This window comes from Colobus angolensis, unplaced genomic scaffold (assembly GCF_000951035.1).
Source record: "Colobus angolensis palliatus isolate OR3802 unplaced genomic scaffold, Cang.pa_1.0 Scaffold54, whole genome shotgun sequence".
In the NCBI taxonomy this organism is placed as follows: Eukaryota; Metazoa; Chordata; class Mammalia; order Primates; family Cercopithecidae; genus Colobus; species Colobus angolensis.
The window spans coordinates 6,833,497-6,852,038 of record NW_012118932.1 but is presented as its reverse complement, the minus strand read 5'-3'; the positions used below and the strand labels follow the sequence as shown (position 1 = coordinate 6,852,038).

The window sequence follows — 18,542 nt, the reverse complement described above, 5'->3', positions numbered from 1 at the left end:
AGAGTGGGTAGATACATGTCTTTTCCTGATATTCTTATCTTTCTTTGCATCCTGAGAAAAAGCTTTAAACACAGTATTTCCAAAAGCAAGCTAAAGAAGAAAACAAAATACATTTTTTATTAGAAGAATATTTGATAAAACTTTCTCTTGAATCAATAGCTTATGTGTGCCTAGATGAGAGAGTGAAGTTAATTTTTAAAAGGGACAGTCAATGTGGTAGCTACTAGCCTCATGTGGATCTTTAAGTTAATTACAATTAAATAAATTAAAAATTCAGCATCTCCATCATACTAGTCACGTTTCAAGTGCTCAGTAGCCCTTGTAGCCAGTGACTACCATAATGGGCAGTACAAACTAGAGAATGTTCCCATCACAGAAAATTCTACTGGACAGCACTGTTATACATTATAATACAGTCTAGAGAATTCAATAGACTGCCCTATGAGATTCATCCCTCTATTTTACACTTGAGGTAACTGAAATACCAAAAAGAAAGTCACGTAAGTAAAAAAGCAATGCTAATGACAGTCTATTTATTGAGTGAAGAGGAAGGAAGACAGCTTGAAGGTCACTTTGCAGACCATAAAACGATATTTAATTAACTTCATTTATCATCATATTTAGCCTTCCCATTCTGATCATAAAATGATTCTTCAGAGAAATCAAACCAAATATATTGGCATTTCAGTCTTCAAATATATAAGTGAATCATTTTAAATCTTCTATAGGTTGTTACCGATCACTTGACTTAGAGTAGCTGCATCTGGCTAATCATCAACTTCTCTAATTTCCTGTTACTTAAAGAGCTTATAAAACTGAGTGCCTTGGGAGAAGGGTCTTAGTTGCTGATCGTTGCTGATCAGCAGTATTTACAGTGAAAAAGAGCTGAAAAAGATGTAATCCCTCATTGAAATGAATGACACATTTCTATCTGCTTGCCCAGGTTTTCCTCCCCGAATACACTGTAGCCCCTGTGCTTATCACCACATATAAACAGAGTGTTATGATATCACTCAGAGCCTATTTTTCATTTCTTCAAGAGCCACAGTTTCCCTTAGAAGCCACATTCAAACCCTGCGAAGGCAGAAGTCTATTTTCAGACATTGAAGTGAGGCGCCTCACCCACTAATCTAACCTTCTTCTTTTTTTTCAGTTTTTTTTTTTTTTTCGGATGAGGCTTCTCACTATGTTCCCCAGCCTGGACCACAGTGGCTATTCATAGACATGATTATAGAGTGCTACAGCCTCAAGTGATTCTCTAACCTCAGCCTCCTGAGGAGCTGGGACTACAGGTGCATGCCACCATGCCTGGCCAATCTTCTTCTTATAGTATGCTTTGGAAAGTTATCATCACTGTTCTTTCTGTCCTTTCAGATGCCTTTGAATATCTGAGTCTGGCAGAAGAACATAAACTTACACTCAGCCAAGACTTATACCACATGAACAGTTCGATTAAATATACAATGGAATATAGTTTGGAGAACTTTTTGGATGTGGTCAAAGGGAACTGTCATGAGTCATATTGGTGGTAGAGCCAATTCCCCAATGTTTATAGCGTGCACCAGTTATCATTTACATAAAGTAAAACCCCAGCCAACTTTCTGGTGTCACTTAATGGCTGTCTTGTTAACTCTTGTATTCTCTCTTTTTAGCATGATGCTAGGAGTTGGATAGCTGTATTTGTAGCAGATCTCTATCAACAATATGTTAAAAGATTAAAGAAAGGTACAATATTTCATAGTAAGCGTAAGATTTTACTTTCTTAAGCTGGATTTCTGGGTCTATTTCATCTTCATATGTTGTTATTCACAGTGGTTAGTCTCTAGTTATGGCAACATTAGAACACTTCATGTATAGTGTGGGTTAGGTTCAGCTTTGTCACCCAAGCTGGAGTGCAGTGGCACAACCATAGCTCACTGTAACCTTGAAATCCTGGGCTCAAGGGACCCTCCGGTCTCAATCTCAAGAGTATCTGGGACTACTAGCGTGGGTCACCACACCAGGCTAATTTTTTAATATTTTTGTAGAGACACAGCCTCCCTATATTGGCCAAGCTGGTCTCAAACGACTAGGCACAAGTGATTCTCCTGCCTTGGCCTCCCAAAGTAGTGGGATTGCAAGTGTGAGCCACTGGTACCTGGCCTACAAACATGTTGCAATATCTACTTGCTTAAAAATAAACAAAAAGGGTTTTTTTTTTTTCTTTTTGGATGCTTTCAAATCATTCTAGCTGATGTACCAAATTTTTTTCTATTCCTTAGCACAAAATTCTTTAGGATAATTTTCTATTATCAGTGGTTCCAGTTCTATAGTCATGTTTTCTTTAACAAAAAGTTCACCAAACAATCCTTGGCAAGGCCATTAATGACCTTTCTTCCACTGAATTCAACTGGAAGTTCTCAGTCCTCATTTTACTGGATCTATCATAGTGAAACCAGCCCAATAGTCCCATAGACAGTTGTTTTTGGATAATCAGAAATTGACACTTCTGCTGTTAAAGCTTAAAGCTTGTATTTGTTTTAGCTGAGTTTCTTCCTCAGGAAACGACCTTTAGGCCTCTCAAAGTGTCAAAGGGCCGGGTGCAGTGGCTCACGCCTGTATTCCCAGCACTTTGGGAGGCCGAGGTGGGCAGATACGAGGTCAGGAAATCGAGACCATTCTGACCAACATGGTGAAATCCCGTCTCTACTAAAAATACAAAAATTAGCTGGGGGTGGTGGCCGCACGCCTGTAGTCCCAGCTACTTGGGTGGCTGAGGCAGGAGAATCACTTGAACACAGGAGGCAGAGGTTGCAGTGAGCAGAGATCACACCACTGCACTCCAGCCTGGTGACAGAGCAAGACTCTGTATTTAAAAAAAAAAAAAGTATCAAAGAACTGAAATTCACAAGATCACCACATCCAGACAATGAGATATTGGACCCCTCATTCATCATGATTGCTTCCTTGCCTTTCTCACACATAGTTACATTTCTTCCCTGCTATATAAACCCTAGTTTTAGTGAGTTGGAGAGATGGATTTGACACTGAGCTTCCATCTCCTTGGCTGCAGCACCCAATTAAAGCCTTCTTCCTTGGCAATACTCATCTCAGTGAGGAGCTTTCTGTGCAGTGAGTGAGCTGCAGGACCTAGACTGCACCCCTGGTGTTTTGGTAACAACAGCTTTGGATAGACTTGACTTGAACTCCTTTTTCCTGGAAATAGTGTTTTTTTTGTTGTTGTTGTTTTTTTTTGAGATGGAGTCTTGCTCAGAAACAGTTTTTTTACTTGACTTCTGGGTGTTGCTTTCTTGCCTCCTTCCTTGTACCTAATCCTGCTCAGCCTCTTTTGTTGATTCTGCCTCATCTGCTCAGTTTCTGCCCTTAGAATGATCTGGGCCTCAGTCTTTAGATACCTTTTCTTTATATTTGGAGTCACTCCCTAGATGGTCTCTTCACAATGCCAAACAATATTTTTATGCGGATAACTGTCAAATGTGTATCTTTAATCTGGGCTGATTGGAGATATAAATTCATATTCACTAACTTCAAATTCATACATTTAATCTCCTACTCAATTTACTACTGGAAGATTTTATTATCTATGGCATAACAAACCCAAAATATGTGGTAGGAATACACCTCTTCAACTATTCCTAAAACTTCTCTATATTTCCTAGAGATCCCACATCCCCATTAAGTTAAATTGGGATCATATGCATAGCTCTGGCAGTTAAAAGCATATTTATGTGCTTCATGCGTCTCCTATCCTACTATAGGTACATTGGAGACCATGTGTTCCACATAGTGCACGCATGAAGTGAAGGAAAAATGATCAGCATATGTAAGACTTCATATAAACTCGATCAAAATTATAGAAAGATGCAGCACTGAGATTTAAAGGCTATTTTGTTAGCTTGCTTAGCATATCCCAATATACAGTTTGATAACGGGAAGGGAGGGTGCTTCTCTAAAACATACCTAAAATCTGACACAGTATCAGCAACTCATTAATGGCAGACACGGAAACTGATATCATAGGTTTGAAAAATTAAGAGTTTTTTTATTAAATGACAAAATAAATGGTAAAACTGGCATCTGCAACAGCTTGGGATTCAGACCATGTGCCTAGAGCTCCTAGAAGAAAGGCTGGAAAAGAGCAAATTGGCAGGCAGTATGTTCAGGTTGCCGTTGATTGTGATTATCCTTTCTCTGTTCCTCTGTTGGATTTGTATGGGGTTATTATTTTTCAGTTAATAGGTCTGTGAATGAAGAGTAGCTTGGCTGGGCATGGTTGCTCACACCTGTAATCCCAGCACTTTGGGAGGCAGAAGCGGGTGGATCACCTGAGGTCAGGAGTTTGAGACTAGCCTGGCCAACATGGTGAAACCTGTCTCTATTAAAAATACAAAAAATTAGCTGAGCATGGTGGCGCATGCCTGTTATCCCAGCTACTTGGGAGGCTGAAGCAGGAGAATCGCTTGAACTGGAAAGGCGAAGGTTGCAGTGAGCCAAGGTTGCACGCCATTGCACTCCAGCCTGGGCAACAAGAGCAAAACTCCATCTCAAAAAAAAAAAAAAAAGGCGTGTGGCATGGTACCTCACGCCTGTAATCCCAGCACTTTAAGAGGCCAAGGCAGGTGGATCACCTGAGGTCAGGAGTTTGAGACCAGCCTGGCCAACATGATGAAACCCCCATCTCTACTAAAAATTCAAAAAAACTAGCCAGTCTTGGTGGCGGCACCTGTAGTCCCATCTACTCGGGAGGCTGAGGCAGGAGAATAGCTGGAACCCGGGAGGCAGAGGTTGCAGCGAGCCAAGATCGTACCACTGCACTCCAGCCTGGGCTACACAGCGACACTCTGTCTCAAAAAAAAAGAGTGGCCACATTATATCTGATGAAGACTATTAAATGTATCCTGCAAAGCCTGTTCTTTGTGCTGAGTGCGGTTACTAGAAGAGATCTGGGGTTGTCTCTAATGAGAATGAGTTGAGAATAGTCTGTGTTTTTAAGAAGAGATCAAAGGATAGACTATGATAGAGGCAGCGCTTACCAAGTACTATAAACACTTCCTTATGTTTACTGACCTTCCTTGCCTTACGTTGGTGGTAGTCTGTGACTAATCCTGGCCAGTGGACTTCAGTAGAAATGATGTGTGCCCCTTCTGAACTGAGGCAATTGAAAGCTGGGATGTATCCTTTATCCTCTTTCGTTTTGCAATGTTGGAGGCAGTTAAGCTGTATCAACATTCTAGATGACAGGGCTACAGAATAGAGCGGTGCTGTGCTACAAGCATTGAACTTGATTCCCGACTTTATTACACCATGTCTCTGAGATTTAGATTAAAACTGTTAACACATAATAGCCTAAGCTATACTGATTCCAGAAAGGTCCAACAAATCTCTCTTTCAACCTTTCTCTTGTACTTTCTTCTCCTCCAGTTATCCTTGGCTCAATAAACAGAAACTGTCCTTTGTTCCTAGTTGCTCAAAATAAAAACCTTGGAGTAATTTTTGACACCTGCTTATTTTTTATACTTCATGTGTAATTCTTCAGCAAAATTGGTTGACTTTTATTCAAAATACATCCCGAATCAGACCAGCCTGACCAATATGGTGAAACCCATCTCTACTAAAGATACAAAAATTAACCGGGCGTGATGGTGCATACCAGTAATCCCAGCTACTTGGGAAGCTGAGGCAGGAGAATTGCTTGAACCCCAGAGGCAGAGGTTTGCAGTGAGCTGAGATTCTGCCATTGCACTCCAGCCTGGGCAATGAAACTCCGTCTCAAAAAAAAAAAAGTCACTAAATTCCCTCCCTCCTACCCTCCACTTCATCTTCTACCACTTTATCCTTCAGCCTTACTAGCTAAGTCACTTAGCAGTTGGGTTATTTTCAGCATGAAATTTAACCCCTCTGAGATGCAGTTTTCTCGTCTATAAAAAAAGTCATATTAATAGCCATCGTATGGGATTCGTGTAGAAAATAATTGTAGTAATAATGATTGAAATAATTTTTTTAAGTTAAGCTTACATAGTACTTACTACATACCAGGAATTATTTTAAATTAAATTAACTCATGTACTCCTCTCAACAATCCCATGAAAATTATTGTCATTATCCACATTTTTAGGCAAAGAAAATGAGGCAGAAGAAATTAGATAACTCTCCACGGTTGCGTAGGTAGTCAAAGTTAAAATTTGAACCCAGGCAGTCTAGCTCTAGAGTCTGAATGCTTAATAACTATATTTTGAGACATTAAAATATAAAATGTCTGGTACATGTTCAGGGCTTAACACTGGTCCACCTTCCTCCCTTAGTAATATTGTGAAAATATGATTTTACAGAAGTTAAAGACAAATCTGGTATAGGGGACAAGTAAAAATAAATATGCCTTAGGAAATCTCTCATCACTACATGAATAAAGAAACAGTAATACAGTATTTTTTTCAAAAATAAAAACAAAGGCAGTAAGAAACAATAACTTCCTAGGAAAAATTATCCAAAAGCATAATCCAAAAAAGTAATCTTTCTAAAATAAAATGCTATGAATCGAACCTTGGAACAAGTGTTATAGCAATGAAGTTTCCTCTTATGTCAGAATAGATTCTGTGAAATTTCAAATTGACTTAAAATGGATGATTTCTATTTGTGGTCTTTGCTGCTTCAGTGTTTAAGCCAAAATAGCAAGGGTAAGCCAGAGTTTATACAATAAGGACCTATTTTATTTAAACCTGAGAAGTGTGAACTTGCCCCCTGTTGTAAATACCAGAAAGCTCAAATACATTTACATGGTAACACTTTTATCGGAATATATTTTTTTAATATGAACCTTTTTATTGATCACCACCATAAGACTAAGAAATGCCAACTGAATCATCTTCCTCTCAGAAATAACGGCAAAAATCATCTTTTGGAAGTCAATCTTAAAACCTTGAAATAAAAGCTTACCTTGTTTGCTAGGATGAGAAGAGAATAGACCATCTATAGCATAGGACGTCTCAGAATCCTTCTCCACTAGCTGTTCTTTTAGCTTTTCCAGCTGATAAAACTGTAAAATGATAATTAATTAGTCTTCTATAAAGCCATGCTGTTGGCCAGGCGTGGTGGCTCATGCCTGTAATCCCAGCACTTTGGGAGGCCGAGGTAGGCAAGTCACAAGGACAGGAGATCGAGACCACCATGGCTAATACAGTGAAACTCCACCTCTACAAAAAATACAAAAAATTAGCCGGGCGTGGTAGCGGGCGCCTGTAATCCCAGCTGCTTGGGAGGCTAAGGCAGGAGAATGGTGTGAACCCAGGAGGTGGAGGTTGCAATGAGCTGAAGTCGCACCACTGTACTCCAGCCTGGGCAACAGAGCAAGACTCCATCTCAAAAAAAAAAAAAAAGTTGCTCTTTATTGAAGAAGAGGAAAGATGAAAGAAAGAAAAGAGGAGAAAAAATGGACAAAAGAAAGGAAGAGAGAAAAATGAAATGTAAATAAAGGAAGAAAAAAACAAAAAAGAAGAAAAACAGGGAGCATTCATTTAGGGGCTGACTAGGAAAGGTACATGACTCAACAAAAGATCAGAAAGAAATAGGTTTTGGGCAAAAGGAAGTCACCTCTAGTTGTTAATGTGGAACCTGTAAATACAGCCTGTGTACTTGGACTTTATTTTGTGTCACCTATAATGAGCAGGTCTTTTCAAGGAGCTACAAATTATTATGTTGATGCTTGGATTTCCTGAATTTTTTTGTCTTTTCTAGTTGGAAGGAAAAAGTATTTTGAGGCCCTAAGATTTCGATCTAGAATTCTACTTATTTTAATTTTTAACAAGGTTATTAATTGCCTTAAGCCCTGAAGAACTGACTACAAAAGTAGGGTTCAGCCTGAACCACTGTTTATCTCCATGTTGGCGCTACTCAGAAGAGAATAAGAATAATTCTCTCTCCCAAACGGCCATATGGTTTGCAGAGTAATGGAATTGCACAGAGAAAATAGTGTTACTAGGGGCCCCCATTAAGAGGGCAGCACTTCAGGCTCTTCAAACCAGCTGCTTCAAGCCAAACAGCTCTGCTTTTACATGTTTCATTTGCTGGAAAAACACAACATTTGGGGGAGAAAAGATTCCCACTGTTTAAAAACAATAACTTCAAAAAACATCCGTCTATTTATAGCCTCCCATTTTACAGATGAGGAGATTTCAGTCTAGAGAGTTTGTTTGCCCCAGGTTTCACAGTTTGGTAATTGCAAAGCTAAAATTAGAATCCAGATTTCTAGACATTATATAGAAAGATCACTTCAACCCTAGTTTTCTTTTGTTTTGTGTTAGTGTAATTTGATTTTTCTTTTCCTGTAAAATAGCTTCACCCTTTGTTTAGCAGGAATAGAAGTTTTACATTATAGTATTAATAAATTCTTTTAAAAAACATTGTGCCAAGAAGAAATTTCCTTATAATTGTTATTAAAATTGATCATTTAAGTATTTCACATTCTCACCTGGTTAAGTTCTTCCAGTTTGTTAGGCAATGCTAGATCTGCAAGACACATTTGTCATATGAAAAAACACATATCGCAAGTGATATTTAATTTGCTTCAGTACACACGTTTAGGATCTTATGTAGAAAGCACAGGTCTTTTTCGTATGATTTGACATCATCCACCCATTCCTAATACAAAATCTCCAGTATATTTTTTCAATGCCCGTAGTATTGAAATGCAATCAGTTATGACATCTGAAATATCTAACTTTCAACAATAAGTACAAAGTTTTTCTAAAGTAGACCATAGTTCTAACATGACCTATGATTTAGAACTAAACCATTTTTGCTGGCATGTGGAAATTCTCATAAAACATTAAATGGGAAGAAGAAAAGCAGGCCATGTATCCTATTGCATAATTCAATCAAGAAGAAAATTCTCCAAAATACTAATGCTAACTTGCTCCAGGTCTTAAAATTTGGGTACAAATTTTTTGTTTTTATAAATTTCACTTATTTTTCAATAGGAATATATTACTTTTGGTTTAAAAACCCAGACTTTTAAGAGTATTTATTAAGTTATTCTTTTAACTGGCATTTTGTTGTATGAATACAGACATTTTTAGACTACTTCAGATGTTGTATAGGAGAGTAGCACAGTATCATTTGGTCACATTTTCTCTTAGGCTAGACTTGCTAAATTTCTGACAAAATCTTAGTCATTTCTTGGAAGACAATCTGATGGATATTTGTAAGTCAGATTATCCTGTTCTTCAAATAAAAATAATCTCAACTGGTGTAGCCTAAATTTTTCATTCATCATCTGTACTCCAATGATATCCTAAAATTGAAAGATTTTGATTAAAATAATGCTAAATTAGCTACAACAAAGCTGCAGTTAATTTGTGAAATTTCTGGAAGAAACCTATAAATATAATATTTTTGAAACATTTAATAAGAGAAAATATTGGTGGTACTAGAGTAGAACTGCACAGATGAGAAGAAAACATGAATAAAGGTAACCATTTCTTTTTACTATATGGTAACCAATCCCATTAGGACCCTTGAATTGACCAAAATAGGCTTTTAATATTTGTTAATAACTCCATGGATTTAACATGAATCTAAAACAAAATAAATCACTTAAATCTTTAGTGTAGCATATGAAGGAGTAATTATTTCATTTAATATCAATTAACATTTAGAAAAAGCAAGTTTCAAGGCAAAATAGATTCTGTTATTTTTTAATAAATAGAGCTTGACTTTATCCTTAACTCACCAGTGTTGAAAGGTCTTTGGAAATCAAAATTTTTATTCAGTAGAGCCAGCAACAGTTCCTCACGATTTGGATAATTTTTATCTGGAAGTATTTCATTTCCTGTAATGATCAAAAACCACCATTTTCAATCTGAGTCACCGAAAATATTTCTAATTAAATTGGTCTTACAGGCAACTATCAATTTGTATATTTAACAACAATAGAAATGTAGAGAGAGTGTATAATCCAAAGAGACGAGTCATTTAAAAAAGTATTGAATAGATACTGAATGAATATGGACAAAGAGAGACAGACACAGAAAGAGAGAGAATATACGCATATACCTGGAGGGTTGCACCCTACAGTTTTTCCTGTGATTCTGAGTAGGAGAATTGGAGGTGAATTTTACTTTCTTCTTTTTAATCTCTGTTTCTAGAATGTTCTACTATTTTATTTAACGTAAGTATCGACTAAAAGTAGTTTTCAAAGGAAAAAAATAACATTTTATTTTGTGATTATACTTGATATACACATTTGTGTATAAGCCAGCTCATGTTCCATGAATTTCCTTTAAGACATCCAAGGAAGATTGTGGCAGAGCTAAAGTGGTGTCAACCTCTTCCGTGTTGACATCTTTTCATCTTTGTCAATTTACTTCACAGTCATTCATTCCTCAGCTGCCTAAATGTCTCAGTACTATAATTATCTTCATTCTGGAGTAGAAATTGAGACAAGAGACTTCTAGCAAGCTATAAAACATGAAGATTCAACAAAATATCCATTAACAAATAATTCAATTGAAATAATGATTAGTATATTACAATGAACTTTAGTGAAATGGTCTGAAAAATCAAACCTTTATCACATAATTTCTGTAAGATCATTTTTTCTTCTCGCTGCCTTCTTGTACTGTTAGAGTGTGAGTAGAATCAATATTAATAAGATTTAAGTTTAGGAGTGAGTACATGGTTTCAGCTAGAGAAACGACTTATAAGTTGATTAGACTATTTCTTAAAATCACCTGTCTTTCCTGTCTCTACAAAATGTTAGTTGATAAATTCAAACAGTTAAATGGCTAATTAAAAAGAAGAAAATGAATAATTTGGGGTAGGTGACAGAATCACAATTTTCTACATTAACCAAAGACACTTAATTGTTGCTCAATTCTTCAATTTTCTTTGCTTCATAAACATAAAAATTATCCGTAAAATTTTCTTTTGAGTATTTTTTTTTTTTTTTTTTGAGACGGAGTCTCGCTCTGTCACTCAGGCTGGAGTGCAGTGGCCGGATCTCAGTTCACTGCAAGCTCCACCTCCCGGGTTCCCGCCATTCTCCTGCCTCAGCCTCCCGAGTAGCTGGGACTACAGGCACCTGCCACCTCGCCCGGCTAGTTTTTTGTATTTTTTAGTAGAGACGGGGTTTCACCGTGTTAGCCAGGATGGTCTCAATCTCCTCGTGATCCGCCCGTCTCGGCCTCCCAAAGTGCTGAGATTACAGGCTTGAGCCACCGCGCCCGGCTTGAGTATTTAAAATACCAACAGAATATCAAATTTTGCTCAGCATCAATTATACAAAGACTCTCAGAGATAGTTCAGTTTAAAAGAAAGACATTATTATGAAATAACGTAATTTTTATTTTAATCATTCATTAAAAATGTTAAATTGTAATCTTTAAAATATTTTCATTAAAAAAAAGACGGGATATTTCAGAGCCAGGTAATAATAATTACTTGTTTCAGAAAGACAACTATGATAAGAGAAGCAGATTCATTACCTTCAATTTAGAAAATGTATGTGACTAAGAGTAACCTAACTAGAAGAGTATGGATCTAAAGCTTTTTTCCCCTTAATTCACAGTCCATTCCTCTGCATAGTTAAGTGAAACATTTTTCAAAAAACAGAACTGATAGAATTGCCTTTTTTTATTAGTTTTGCTTCCAATAATTACACCTCTATAACTCTTTGTCTTCAGAAATTACTCATCACTATCTCTTAAGAAAAAAAAAAACCTCTTGGCCGGGCGCGGTGGCTCAAGCCTGTAATCCCAGCACTTTGGGAGGCCGAGACGGGCGGATCACGAGGTCAGGAGATCGAGACCATCCTGGCTAACACGGTGAAACCCCGTCTCTACTAAAAAATACAAAAAACTACCTGGGCGAGGTGGCGGGCGCCTGTAGTCCCAGCTACTCGGGAGGCTGAGGCAGGAGAATGGCGCAAACCAGGGAGGCGGAGCTTGCAGTGAGCTGAGATCCGGCCACTGCACTCTGGTCTGGGGGACAGAGCGAGACTCCGCAAAAAAAAAAAAAAAAAAAAAAAGCAACAGAAAATGAGTCTTTTGTTTTTTGTTTTCATACTTAGTTTTAAAACAGATATAGCTTTAAAACAAAAAATTTTGTTCCTAATGTTTCTATCTTTGAACAGAGTTAATATTAATAAAGGAAATATTTGAATATAAAATATCTGAGTGTAGACATACATTTGACACAAAAGACGGCAAAGCTGTTCCAACATGAGAGAGTGTTTTTGCAAATATTACACAGAAAATGGTGATTCATTACTACTCGAGATACTGAATCTTAAAAAATTTAGTTGTCTCTTTGCTTTCCATTTACATGGGAAGGTTTTTACTGCATTGAGACAAGAAATTTTACCAGAAAGAAATCTGGAAACTCCCAAAACGATTATATTCCCAAAAATAAATTTCCCATGATCTTCTCGGTCATGATACTCTTTCTTCCTCCTTTGTGTTAGGCAGTTTGCCCAATTTCAGGCTGATTCCCTCAGGCGCACTTTTATATGGTCCCTACCAGATGTAAGCTGGGAGTATTGTGCCATTTGTCTTGGAGAGTTCTAACACACAGAAAAAAGCTGATAACCCCAACTTTGTAGTCTGTGTTAGCAGATACATGCTTATTTTAAAATTATATTAAAAGACTAAAATAAGTCAAATAGTGGATTTAAAAAATGTATACATGGAGAAGAGCTCACTCTAATCGTGGACTATTCAGATAGAAAATAACCTTATTAATAATTTAATCTTCCTTATTTACATATGGTAAAACTGAGATCAAAGAGGTCTCTGAGAGAAATAGTTCCACTGTGCTGCCAGTAATATATGCATATAACTGTGTGGCATTCTGAGGTCAGAGGTGTTATTTAACTGTAATCTAGCAAATGCTTTAGAGGCAGATTTTTCTCTATTTCATATACACATGAAATTAGAAATTACAGTTACCTAATCCTAATTTTGCAAAGTCTTCAGCAAATAACCACATTTTTCCTCTCATGTTTACATTATGTTAGAAACATTGGAAATTTCATTATTTCCTAGAAAGAGCAATGGAGACCAACCAAATGCAATGATTGTGGCTGGCCAAAGACAGAATGTGAGTGTCACGGATAAAATCCAGAATCTTTGATTCCCAGGCTTGTATTTAGGTCCCTTGAGACTACTTGTTTTTCAATGGGTAAGATCCTCATAAATAAATAATAAGGAATTATGCAATTTTATTTCCTCTGCCAACAGAACTACTCTACTTTTTATTGACTGAAGTCACAAGGTCCAGTAAAATGGAATTAGAATCAGAAATTGGAAACTTGATCTCTTTTCTCAATCTAATGTCATGTAAACAAAATTTATTACATTCTGTCTTAGTTCCCCTTAAGTAAGCTGAGAGTAAAAGGTTATCTCCCTCTTCCTGACAAGGAAGTCAGTTAGATGAGAGAAACAGCAAGAATTTCAGGCTGGAAAAGATATTAGAGAACATTACTTTAAGTCACTATTTTGGAAACATAAAGAAATGTATTAAAGTTTCAATGAGGTTAGGTTGTTTGCCTAATAAATCACCACTAAATCTCACTCTATGAATTCTCAGTTTAAGAGCTACCTTTTCTATAGAAGCACCAAAAAATTTAAATAAAAATTATATACATTGTAATGTTAAGAGCAGAAACTTATTTTCACTAATTTTATCATGGTGTATATTTTCTAGCTGTCATAGATGGAATTATTTCATTTAACATAAGAATCCTAAGTATTTTGGAAATGTGATAAAAAATGTGTAATGTAGGTGTTAGCATTGCCCTCCTGAAACTGCTATGATTTCCCCAATGCTTTATTTTCTGCAAATCTCTGCAAATACAAGTTTCTATCTTGATGTATTTTTCTTTGTTGTACTCTCTTTTCAGAAAGAACTTACTAATTGTCTTGTAAGATGAAAATCTCCTTTTCCTTTCCCCAAGATAGGCTTTTGAAATATGAAGAATATAATACTATTGATACATTCCCAATCTTTGGTCATGGACTACAAATGAGAAACAAGCACCCCAATATTTAAAGTATAGTTGAAGTGAATTTAGTGCAATATTGGATAAAATTAATTTGGGTAAAATTGATCTACTTGAAAAGAACAGCATTGAAGATGACATTTAATTTTGACCAGCAACTACTTAAGGGAGGTTTGGCTGTTAACTAATATTTATTTCTTAAAACATTATTTCAACAATGGCAGAAAAATCAAAGTTGTTCAAATAGAAATAGAAGAATTGTTTACCCACCTGCAGGATTTTAAACTGATGTGCACGTACCTTGGGTAAGATATGGCCGTCCACGCACAGATTGTAAAAAGATCAACACAGATGACAAAGTTAGGAGCCCAAAGCAAAGAGTGCTTGACAGGATCTTGTTCATGTTAAAAAATCTTCTGGATTAGCAAAGAAACGGACTTTCCAGGTTAAAATGGATATTTCTATGGCTTTGGAATTCAGTACAGCTTAGTTACAAAAGGCAAATGTGCCTCAGTTATGAATGCTCTGGATGAAGTACAAAGAAAGAAAGAAAAGAAATCAATAAAATGCAATGCACCCTGTCCACATGATTCACTTCTTGGAGAAGTGACAGGTTCGTTACAGAGTCAATGGCAGGAAAAACCCAATCAATACATCTCATACCCGCCCATTTCACTACAAGCAGGCATTCCTAGGCATGTCCATACATTCAAATAGATGCACAAGGATGAAGCAAAATCTCTTGAAATAAAAAACTGTTGGATTTTCATAACTTCTGGTTTAATTTCCTGATTCCAGGATTAATTAACCTCAAATCTTATTAATACTAAAGCTGAGAGCATAGAGGGCAGGTGAAAATGGGAACAATGTCTTTCATTTGACTACTTTTGAGCTAGGTGGTAGTCTTCCTGATAGTGATGTTATTTGCAACTATCACTTTATCCTTTTTTTTGAGACTCTGTCGCCCAGGCTGGAGTGCGGTGGCGCGATCTCTGCTCACTGCAAGCTCCGCCTCCCGGGTTCCTGCCATTCTCCTGCCTCAGCCTCCCGAGTAGCTGGGACCCCGTCTGGGCCTCCCAAAGTGCTGGGATTACAGGCTTCAGACACTGCACCCGGCCAACTATCACTTTATTCTCAACCAACTGAATAAACTGGAGAAAACCTCAAATTTGAAATGAATCATGATGGGATCACATTACTGTCTCACTGTATTAGAAAAGGATGGTTTCATTTTGCTGCAAGCAGCACTTTTACAAATTAAGGCTGAATTTAATTAATTCGAAGCTGGCAAATGTCCCATCAGTTACTCTCTTTAATACTTGCTTTAATTTTGCTGGTTTTCCTTTTAAGCCAAAGTCTTTCGGTATATTATGGCTCCAGGGATGCTATAGTATAATGACCTCTGGTCTTGGCATTTACTTGTCCCAAAAGACTTGGGATATATCCACTCTAAAACTGACTCCGTTCCAGTGCATACACTGCAGCACATGATGGCGTTAACTAAGGAGAATGACTCATCTTTGTACTGACCCGTTGCTTAGTAAAGTTTCTGAATAAAATCTAGATTACTTGGCTTGATATTTAGGCTTGTTTCTCCTTTACAGGTTCATTTTTCACTATATATTTTTGTGTACCAGCCACATTAGACTACCAATGCATGAACATATCCTGTGCTTTCTGCACTTCAGAGCGTTGCTGACATGGCTGCCTAGAATCCTTTGTTCTACAACTGGTCATTTTGCCTACTGATTTCTGAAGTTACCAATCAAATGCCATCAAAACTGTTTAGCCTTTTGGATCTTTTTTCTACTTTGTGTCATAACTTTTTTTTTTCTCCTTCGGACTGCCACAACATTTAGTTTGTATGTCTACTATAGTTCAAAGTTCATTTCTCCTTTCACTAGTTATGTATTTGTGTGTCTGCCTCCACTATCAAATTGTAAACACTTTGAGAGCAGTTACAGTCATATCATTTCTGTCCTTATGTGCAAGTACCATAGTGGTTTGTGGGAAAAATGAGTGAAAACATGTTTGATGTGTGACTAAGTAATAACCAAAATTTCTAGTAATTGAAAGACAAAAATATAACTCCCTTAAACTTTACATCCAGTTATAAAGCTAAATGAGCTGAAAGAATAATTGCAACACTTTGTGTCTTACTTTCTTAAGTAAGAATTCAACCATGAACAATGATGAACACAGATCCTAAAAGCTTATTCTTCCATAGCGTTTCAATACCTCTGTCATTCAAATATACCTTGATATCTGTCCTTATTTATTTAATAAGTTATTTAAATTAACTTTCTAAACTCTATTTTAAAACATTATATCAAGATGGAAAATAGGAAGTTAATGTCATGTGATATAGAGAGAATATATACATATGATGAAAAATTGTACAATTACAAGTCATATACATAAAAAAAGATATAAAATAATACATCTAATCAATAATTCAAAATAAAAACCTAAAAATAGGTTTTGCAATGAAATTGGAAATTTGGATATGCACTGTATTAAAGACATATTCAACTTTTATTGCCTTAATTTAAAAAATTAAGTATAAATAAGATTATTCCACTTTTTAAAAAGCATTGATGTAAACTGCATGAGGAACTCCAATTCTCATGGGTAAGAAGTTTTCTTGAAAGTGGCAAAATAATTTAACTGTCTTTTGATAAGATTGAATACTGATTATTCATTTATTTTCTTTCTTTCTTTCTTTTTTCTTTTTTTTTTTTAAGATGGAGTCTCTCTGTCACCCAGGCTGGAGTGCAGTGGCGTGATCTTGGTTAACTGCAACCTCCACCTCCTGGGTCCAATTGATTCCCCTGCCTCAGCCTCTTGAGTAGCTGGGATTATAGGCTAGCACCACCATGCCTGGCTAATTTTTATGTTTTTAGTAGAGACAGGGTTTCACCATGTTGGTCAGGCTGGTCTCAAACTCCTGACCTCATGATCTGCCCACCTCAGCCTCCCAAAGAGCTGGGATTACAGGTGTGAGCCACTGCACTTGGCCCCAAAATGAATAATCAGGGCCAGGCGCAGTGGCTTACACCTGTAATCCTTTGGGATTAAACTCTTGGGGAGGCTGAGGTGGGCAGATCACAAGGCCAGGAGTTTGTATTTATAATTTTGTTTCACATCTTTTTTCCACAAAGTCTTGTTTTAAGAAATCTGATATAATTTCCAAAATATTTTTCTGCCATACTTTAGGTAATATTGGCAAAGTGATGAAAAATAAGTCCCTAGCTGTCCTTCTGAACTGAATGTGATTTGAAGACTTTCCCAGACAAGCAAAAGCTGAAGGAATTCATCACCACCACACCAGTCTTATAAGAAATGCTAAAGGGAGCTCTTTGTGCTGAAAGAACTGAGTGCTAATTAGTAACATGAAAGCAGGAATGTATAAAACTCACTGGTAGAAGTAAGTACACAGTCAACTTCAGATACTCTAATACTGTAATGGTGGTATATAAATCACTAATATCTTTAGTACAAAAGTTAAAAGACAACACTGTTAAAAATAGTGCTTTAGATGTATAAGCTACAATAATTTGCTAAGGAATACACAATATAAAGTGATGTAAATTATGACATCAAAAACAAAATGTGAGGAGGTAAAGTAAAAGTGTAGAGTTCTTTTACATGGTCAATGTTAAGTTGCTATCTGCTTAGGATAGTATGTTATAATAAGATGCTTTATTTTAGCTTCGTGGTAAGCACAAAGCAAAAACCTATAGTAGACATCAAAAGACAGAAAAATATGGAATCAAAGCATACCACTAGAGATAAATTTTAATCACAAAGGAAGACAGCAAGAGAAGAAGCAGGAAGAAAGGATACACAAAACAACCAAAAAACAATTAACAAAATGGCAGTAGTAATTTTTTACCTATAATTACCTTGAATATAAGTGTATTAAATTCTCCAATCAAAAGACATAGATGAATAAAGACCATACCCAACTATATGCTGTCTACAAGAGACTCATTTCACTTCTAAAAATATACATAAGTTGAAAGTGGGCCAGGCTTGGTGGCTCACACCTGTAATCTCAGCACTTTGGTAGGCCAAGGTAGGTGGATCACAAGGACAGGAGGTCGAGACCATCCTGGCCAACATGGTGAGACCCTGTCTTTACTAAAAATACAAAAATTAGCTGGGCATAGTGGTGCATGCCTGTAGTTCCAGCTACTTGGGAGGCTGAGGCAGGGGAATGGATTGAACCCAGGAGACGGAGATTGCAGTGAACCGAGCCCATGCCACTGCACTCTAGCCTGATGACAGAGTGAGACTCCATCTAAAAAAAGAAAGAAAAGAGAAAAGAAAGTAAAAGGATGGAGAAAGATATTCCATGCAAATGAATAACAAAATAAATGGGATAGTTAAGTTTACATCAGGTAAAATAGACTTTAAGACAAAAACTGCAAAATGAGACAAAGAAGGTCGTTATGTAATGAAAAAGGGGTCAATTCATCAAAAGGATATAATAATTTTAAATATGTCTATACCAAATATCAGAGCAGCTAATTATGTAAAGCAAATATTA

General features: G+C 36.7%; 1 protein-coding gene across 1 annotated transcript; it reads right to left on the bottom strand.

Moving 5' to 3' along the window:
* UTS2B (urotensin 2B) lies at positions 1-14,601 on the bottom strand. The gene is made up of 5 exons (XM_011961233.1): positions 14,291-14,601; positions 9,725-9,823; positions 8,465-8,502; positions 6,934-7,024; positions 1-90 (listed from the first exon to the last, which is right to left on the bottom strand). Exons 1-5 carry the CDS (start codon positions 14,391-14,393, stop codon positions 65-67), a joined length of 357 nt encoding a protein of 118 aa, XP_011816623.1. The 5' UTR covers positions 14,394-14,601; the 3' UTR covers positions 1-64.
* Between the last annotated feature and the right edge of the window lie 3,941 nt (positions 14,602-18,542).